Source organism: Carya illinoinensis, chromosome 5, assembly GCF_018687715.1.
Source record: "Carya illinoinensis cultivar Pawnee chromosome 5, C.illinoinensisPawnee_v1, whole genome shotgun sequence".
Classification (NCBI taxonomy): Eukaryota; Viridiplantae; Streptophyta; class Magnoliopsida; order Fagales; family Juglandaceae; genus Carya; species Carya illinoinensis.
This window is the reverse complement of record NC_056756.1, coordinates 10,875,706-10,884,080: the sequence shown is the minus strand read 5'-3', so window position 1 is coordinate 10,884,080 and position 8,375 is coordinate 10,875,706. Positions and strand designations below refer to the sequence as shown.

At 34.1% G+C, this 8,375-nt stretch overlaps 1 protein-coding gene across 2 annotated transcripts; it reads left to right on the top strand.

Annotated features, from left to right (window-relative positions):
- The first annotated feature begins 1,577 nt into the window (after nt 1–1,577).
- On the top strand, nt 1,578–4,509 carry LOC122311852 (probable xyloglucan endotransglucosylase/hydrolase protein B). Of its 2 annotated transcripts, none has more exons than XM_043126600.1 (5): nt 1,578–1,725; nt 1,860–2,050; nt 2,171–2,271; nt 2,571–2,764; nt 3,890–4,509. In XM_043126600.1, exons 2-5 carry the CDS (start codon nt 1,864–1,866, stop codon nt 4,287–4,289), a joined length of 882 nt encoding a protein of 293 aa, XP_042982534.1. In that variant the 5' UTR covers nt 1,578–1,725; nt 1,860–1,863; the 3' UTR covers nt 4,290–4,509. The 2 variants fall into 2 exon arrangements, with proteins under 2 accessions (XP_042982534.1, XP_042982533.1); XM_043126599.1 differs by having other exon boundaries at nt 1,598–1,751.
- The last annotated feature ends 3,866 nt before the right edge of the window (nt 4,510–8,375 follow it).

Genomic DNA, 8,375 nt, shown 5'->3' with positions numbered 1-8,375 from the left:
AATTAAATTATTTATTATATTTTATATAAAAATTTATAAAATTTATAAAATTAAAATAAAAATTTTATGTTTGAAATTAAAATTTGGTATGGCCTAACAGTTCGTTAAGAGGAAATAGAAGAAGAGAAATAAATGGTTGGTGAAGAATAAAAATCTGCCAAGAATTGGAGCTGTGGATTAAGAAATGGGCAGGTTGGATAGAGCTGGAACTGGAACACAGGACACGAGGCCAGTTCAGAAGCAGTTAGCAACTACGCCTAGCTTCTCTTAGCTAGCATGGCAAACCCTGCTAATGACGATATCCCATCACAATTATTCACAGCCACCGGACCACCAGAATGAATGGACCATTGCCCTCTCTTTTCTTTATCCGTCTCTATCTCTCTCAGATACGGTATAACAACTTATAATTTCGATGGTTTTATGCAGATTGCAGAGCATTCAAGGGGCATGTGCTCAGGTTTACACTTTTGGTGTTCACCTTGCAGACCAGCCACATGTTTAATGTTCTCTGAATCTGGACACCCACCTTACTCCCTTCCGTTTTGAACCCTCCTGATTCTTTGTAGATAAACTTTTTGGTCTCTATTGACTATTGTTCTATTCAATCAACCTGTGCACATCCATCCACGTATATTTTCTCTAATATTTCTGTACATTATCCTTAATACATATCTAAGTAAGTTAATCCATTTAAAATTTATTAAAATTGCACGTACATCTCAAATTAAACACACTTAAATGTTTGTTTTTTTGGACCATGAACATAAACTCACCCTCATAAATGGCTATTTCCTACGAAATTTAATGGATAATGTAAAGAGTGGCTGGTGGGTAGTTGTGCATCACCCTGGCTTTTCAATTTATTTTGTAACTGAGAACTAAAAATGCAATAATACCCATCTTGGACTGATTGCAATCGAGTCTTGGTACCTAAACAAAAGAACTAATTGTTTGTACCGTTTTTATCGGTTTGTATTGTATGGATGACCAGTGATGTAGAATGCCTGTTTCTTGAATGTGGGGAAAATGCCTTTTTTAGCCATACCCGTGAGCTGTGCTGAAATAGAGAAACAGAGACACAAACACGTACATAAAAAGACAAGGTAAAAGAAAGAGCAGATCTTTAAAGGAGGAACGAGTGGGGGCACTGGGCATAAGCAAGTAAGTGATTCCTCGGTTTAGCGATGGGTGATGGCCGACGCTCTCATGTGACCATGACCTTAACTGAGAGAGACTGCACCCTCCTCGATTTGTCAAAATTTTTACGTGCCTAAAGAAAAACAGAGTTTGTAACACTATAACACCTCAGCTCAGATTAACAAAATGGAAAAGGAAAAGAAAAGAAAAAAAAGAAGCTAGAAAGCCTGCACCAGTCACCACCGCCATTGATAAAAGCTCCATTAACACCGTTATTATTATCATTGTTATTGTCATTATCAATATAATACGGAATTTTATTAATATAAATAAAGTCGAATTTAAATAATAATATTAATTTTTTCTTATTTAAAATTTAAATTAATATATTTTTTCATAAAATTTGCTTTTTTTTTTACCGATTACATTAAATTAATAAACATATTAATCAACAGTTATACATTTTTTCCATCAGATAAAATCTAGAGCCTACATAAAGGGCTCCCCCTCCTCCACTTTTCCTCATCACATCCTCGCAGACCTACCCCTCTCTCTCTCTCTCTCTTCCTCTTTTTCTATCGCTGGGTAATGCTTCAGAAGAAGGATACACGGTCTCATTTGTTCATTCGCTTATTTTGTTGTTAGAGACATCTCAGTATGCCTTATTTATTTATTTATTTAAAGAAGTAAGCTCAGTTTTGTTTTTTTTTTGTTTGTAGAAAAATGGGTTCTTATGTGTGGACTCTGTTACTGGGTTTCTTATTTATTGTCCCTGGAACCATGGGAGCTCCTCCGAGGAAGCCTGTTGATGTGCCATTTGGTAGAAACTACGTGCCCACATGGGCTTTTGATCACATTAAGTACTTCAACGGAGGATCTGAGATTCAGCTCCATCTCGACAAATACACAGGTATTAGGAGCTAGAGGAGTAGACTAATGCCATCAGCTCATAGAATAAATGCTTGTACATGTCTCATCTTAAGTTCCTGTCGCTCATATTTTCCTCCAACACACGTTTGATTCTTAAAAGGTACTGGTTTCCAATCCAAGGGTTCTTACTTGTTCGGCCACTTCAGTATGCAAATCAAGTTGGTTCCTGGGGATTCTGCCGGAACAGTTACTGCCTTCTATGTGAGTGATTCTCATCTCATTTGTTTCCCATCTTTCAATACACTTCGGTTATAGTGTTATCGTATCAATTGTCTTGGTAAGTTTATCCGATAGAAAGACCCCAAAAAAAAAAAAAAGGAAAGAAATTTCAGTGGTCGCAAAAACAGAGTACTTGTGGCCAACGACCCCAGTTTAGGTGAGATTTTACTTGAGTCCGCTTGATTTTCTAAAAGCCGAGATTTTTACGCTCCTTTGAGCTTTTCTTCTTAAAGTGTCCCCAAAATTCGGAGTACTGATCTTTTATAATCTCTATGCTACAGCTGTCATCTCAAAACTCGGAGCATGATGAAATAGACTTCGAGTTCTTAGGGAACAGGACGGGGCAGCCTTACATTTTACAGACAAATGTCTTCACAGGAGGGAAGGGCGACAGAGAACAGAGGATTTATCTTTGGTTTGACCCAACCCAAGCTTACCACTCCTACTCCGTTCTCTGGAATCTGTATCAGATTGTGTAAGTTCCTCTTTTGATTTATTTTTTCCTTTTTGGGGGGAAGTTCTTTTTCTTTCTTCCTCTCTTTCTACATTAGTTTTGGAAATTACCTAATCAGATTTTTAGTTTGTATTCTCGTATCTAAGTGTTCATAAAGAAAGGGGGAAGAAGAGGACTGAACCACCCCTAAGTTTTCCCAAGTCGTGCAGTTTGGCTAATTTCTCATCTTAAATATATAAAATTTTTATTTTATTATTATAATTTTTTAAATTTCTATACAAAATATAATAAATAATTTAATTTTTTTTTTAACTTTTTAAATTTTAAAATAATAATAATATTAAAATATAATAATATATTTCATCTTAAAATTTAAAATTTTCATCTGAAAATTTCCCGTGTCCAAACAATCTCAAACTGCTGCCACTTTCTTGGGAATCTAGTTCATTGTTTGACATAACAGATGATTATTTTTGCTTGCGCTCTTTGGAGTAGATTTTCCTTAACATTCCTGGCTCTAGATGAATGGGGTGGTTTTCAGTTTAGTTGTTGATATTAATGATTTGATCTAAATGCTATAAGCAGATTCTTATTACCCAAAATCGTCAATTAACCTATAACTATTTTTCATCCCTATAGGCAATAACCGATGATCAACAAATTATCAGTTGAAATTTATGATGATCTTCTATCCTTGACTAGAGACTCTCTCTCTCTCTCTCTCTCTCTGAATCCAGTCTCACAGGTTCTTTCAAAACTCTAACAGAGGATAAATAGATGATATTTTTCGTAATTCATATCCATCAACATCCCATAGTTGGCCGCAATCATGGAATCTACGATTCTCACGTATGTAAACAGGATTTTCCGACCAAAACAGGAACATAAATCAAACAAAGCAACGACTAATGAAATCGGTGTGTCGCATTATTGTCAACTCTGGTCACAAGGAACGAGGATTGGTTTCATCGTGGGGCCTTACTTTTGTAATCCGTAGATGCCGACAGAAGTCTTTTGAAATCAATGATAAGAAGCAGGACTGATTCAGTCACTTTAAACCTTTTTTCGAAAGTAGAAACACTGATTTGTCTGCATGTGGACAATGCGGAGTGGAAGAGATAATGCTGTACTTTCTCAATGTATCAGGTTCTTTGTGGACGACGTACCCATAAGGGTGTTCAAGAACTGCAAGGATTTGGGAGTGAGATTCCCATTCAACCAACCCATGAAGATATACTCCAGCCTCTGGAATGCCGATGACTGGGCGACAAGGGGCGGCCTCGAGAAGACTGACTGGTCCAAGGCACCCTTCATCGCCACCTACAAGAGCTTCCACATCGACGGCTGCGAGGCGTCGGTGCAGTCTACGTTCTGCGCCACTCAGGGGAAAAGATGGTGGGATCAGAAGGAGTTCCAAGACCTTGACGCTTATCAGTACAGACGCCTGCAGTGGGTCCGTACCAAATTCACCATTTACAACTATTGCACTGACAGAGTCAGATACCCTTCTATCTCACCAGAGTGCAAGCGAGACAGAGATATATGATTGATTCCTGAAGCCTGATACTACTACTGCCTACTACTGCCATTTGTTATATTTACCATATTAAATTATGGGGGGATATCTCTCTCATTCGTTATTTTCCATGATGTTCGATCCACTGTGGTTTATTATCACCTTGGGTTTCTGATATTTAAATGGGTGTTTGTGTAATCTGTGTAAACTACTGTCAAGATTTATGTTGTCCAGCTGCATGTGGACTAAATCCCAGTGAGTTTTATCGTCTTTATATATATATATATATATATATATATATTTAATAGTGAAATACTTCGACGAAGATTTCCATGTAAAAGATTCGGGTGTTCACATGCTTGGCCATTTAGGTTTTTCAATGCTTTAGCGTGATGCAATTATAGATGCACGAGAAAGTGGGTCCAGTTTGCATGTGCATCAATAAGGACCCTTAGAACGTTTTGTTTTCCTGAGTCTTGTTTTTACATCATCTTTCAAGCTCAAGTTTCAGGTTATCTATAGTTTCACAGATTTTCAGTGTTAGCATCAGAAACTAGTTTTCACTGGCTTTACGGAGTTGATAGCAATTCTATTGAATTTCAAAAGGGGGATGAAAGCTATATCTGTATTAAGGTTTTAAAAGCACAAAAGACCAATTGATAGGGGTGTTAAATTGTGATAACGGGTATTGTTCGTGTCGTATTAAAGTATGTATATTATACTATATAGGTCAACATTAACCTGATCCATTAAATTTATCGTGTTAAAATTTAAAATTTTAACACGATTTATTAACATAACGGGTCGTGTCGTATTAATCTGTTTTGACCCATTAATGAATGTTACGAAATAAGTAAACACGACACATGATACGACCTATTTCAAACTATTTATATATATGAGTTAAATAGGCTTGAATTAACCTGTTTAACCTGATTAAATTTAACATAATTTTATATAAATGTTAAAATTATAATATTTATACAAATTATAAAACTAACTACAAGTTCAAAATTACAATACAAACAATAAAAATATCAAAATTGAAATTCTAACAATTTTACTTTTAGGTATAAGAATATAATTGAAACTTTAACTTTTTTAATGTGTCATAACAGGTCAAAACGTTATCAACTCGTTAACCAATCGTGTTTTAACAGGTCAACACGTTTTGACCAGAATTTGTTAAGACTAAATCTTAATCCACTATTATCGTGTCGTGTTCGTATTGAGTTAACGAGTCGTATAACATATTGCCACTCCTACCAATACATCTTAAATTTTTGTAGAACAAAAACTCACCTAAACAAATACGGATCCATATCTCTATAAATCATTGGATGACTTTGTGTGATAAAGTTGAGCTGTTTTCCCAATCGAATCCACCTAATCACACAGGGCTGGCAGAAGCCTTCACCAAGCGTCCACATCATATAAGGCCTCCAAAGTTAGAAAATTGGTGTTTTCTTCTCAACTTGTTTCTACCAAATCTTGTTTATTTATTTTTATTTATAATAAAAAATAAAATTTCCCTCATACATTCATGTCATAGATTTATTTGATTGCCGTTCAGATTTAAATTGCCCTTTGAGATCGTCACAGCATCATGCTTTATTGCTACAATTATTTCAACTTTGATTCAATTTATTTATAGATAATAGTTATCAATTTTAAAATTGAGTACCGTCATATTCTTAAAAAAATCTGCAACACAACGCCTTCAACAAATTGTCGAAATGGAACTTATTGTTTGTACTGAGCCAATAGTTGGAGTTTGAATAATTATTTTAAGAGAATTTGTTCTCCTTCTCATTTGCTAGTGTTGAACTCAAGATTTCAAGATTTATGTAATTATATATCTATACATAGATTTTGATAATAACAAATAAATTCAAAAAATAAAGAAACTCAAGCTCAAGTTGTCTACACAATAGAATCAAGCACATCAAGGAAACAAGCATAAGCAAGAAGGGAACAAGTTCACATTAAAATTATAGAGTAATGCTGTAAATCTCTTAAAAATTCGAAATTAGGATTAAGGTCCAAAATTAATATTTTATCATAAAGCATTAAAATACATTTTCTACACGTGTATGAATATTTTTGAAAATTATATTTGAAAATTTTGAAAGATAATTGATTGTCATTTTTTACATGTACATGCCTTGATTAAAGGGTTGAACTTTAAAAATATTAAAAATGATTGATTGTCATCTTTCACATGTGCATGTTTTATTTGAATATTTTAAAAAGTGATTGATGTTTTTTTTTTATTTATGCAAAAGGTAGATGATTTTGTTTGAAATATTTGAAAATTAAAGCGTGCTCCTTTTGTAATATGCAAAAAGTAAAATATTAGGTTTGAATTTTTTGAAAAGTAAAGCGTGCTCCTTTTATCATATGCAAAAAGTAAAAGATTAGGTTTGATTTGTTTGAAAAGAAAAATGTGCTCCTTTGGTCATATGCCAAAAGTAAAAGATTAGGTTTGAAGTTTTTGAAAAATGAATGATATTGTCTTTGACAATTGAAAAAGAAGAACCTTTTATTTGAATTTTTTGAAAAAGTGAATGATGTTGTCTTTGACATGTGAATCTTTTTTAATTTGAATATGAAGTCTCATATGCCTATAAATAGATCATTTGAGAGCTTCACATTTACAACATCCAGAGCATACAACATTCATTCAAAACTTTCATTCTCTCTTCTCTAAGCATTGAGCCTTAATCCTTGTTCATTTTGAGAGATATAGTTTGCGCTGTATTGTTCTTATTTCACTCATTGAGGAGTGTTTTCTGATAACCTACCCACTATCAGCTCTTGTATCAAAAAAAGTGTGTGTATAACCCTTGTGCGTGTAAAAAGTGTTCTACACGGGGAATAGTTGAATCACCACATGTAAGGTGATTGCAAGTGTAGAGGGTGTTCTACATGGATCCTTTGTAGCGGTGTTGTTTAAAGGTGCAATAGGTTTCTATCTCCACATGAAAGAGGTTAAATAGTGAATTTGAGATCCTCAAGGGGTAGCTTGAGGCGAGGACGTAGGCAGTGGGGTCGAACCTCGTTAACATACTGAGTTTGCTTCTCTCTTACCCTTACTCTTTATATTTATTACTTTTTCATATTTTATTTATATTTTATATTGTATATTTGATTTATAATTATTATCTTTTTAATACAACTCAATTCACCCTCCTCTTGTATTAGTCATCTGGGCAAAAATTGGTATCAGAGTTAATAGCTCTATTATAAGATTAACTATCTTTTGAGTTAAGATCTTATGTCTAACATTGTAGCTTCATTTGGTGAAGGTCAATCTAGCAGTCGGCCTCTACTCTTTTGTGGAGATAATTACTCATTCTGGAAAGTTAGAATGAGAATATTTCTTCAGGCTCAAGGTCGAGAAATCTGGAAATGTATTATAAATGGACCTTATATTCCAACAAAAGTGGTTGATGGAGTAAAGGTCAAAGAGGAAGAAGAAGAGTTTGATCGTGAAGACGATAGACTTTATACTTTGAATTTAACTGCTATGAATTTATTATTTAATGCTATCAATGGAAATGAGTTTAATAAAATAATGACTTGTGCTACAACAAAAGAAATTTGGGATAACTTGGAAGTTACTTATGAAGGAACTTCGCAAGTAAAGGAATCAAAAATTTATATTCTTACTCATGAATATGAAATGTTTAAGATGAATGATGATGAATCTATTTCTAGTATACACACTCGTTTTACTAACATCATAAACAGCTTGACAGCTCTTGGCAAAGTTTATTCCAAGGTGAAGATAGTAAGAAAAATTCTCAACTCTCTACTAAAACACTAGGAATCAAAAGAGAAAACGATTCTTGAAGCTAGAGACCTCAAGAAGCTCAAGTGAATGAACTCATCGGGTCACTTATCACCCATGAGTACACATTGAAAAGAGGAGAAGAAGAAGGAAAGCTAAAGAAGAGCTTGACACTTAAAGTTGTTCCTCAAGAAAGTGAAAGTGATGAAGATGAGGAAAATGAAGATAAAGATGAAGAAGTTGCGATGATAACAAGAAGAATTCAGAGGTTTTTAAACAAAAATAAAACTCTTCCGAGGAAATCTTTCAAAAATTTTTCCAAG

Coding starts and splice junctions, on each gene's coding strand:
- LOC122311852 (XM_043126599.1), top strand. CDS start 1,729: ATGCTTCAGAAGAAGGATACACG. Junction 2,051..2,170: donor CCATCTCGACAAATACACAG/GTATTAGGAGCT, acceptor GATTCTTAAAAG/GTACTGGTTTCCAATCCAAG. Junction 2,272..2,570: donor GAACAGTTACTGCCTTCTAT/GTGAGTGATTCT, acceptor TCTATGCTACAG/CTGTCATCTCAAAACTCGGA.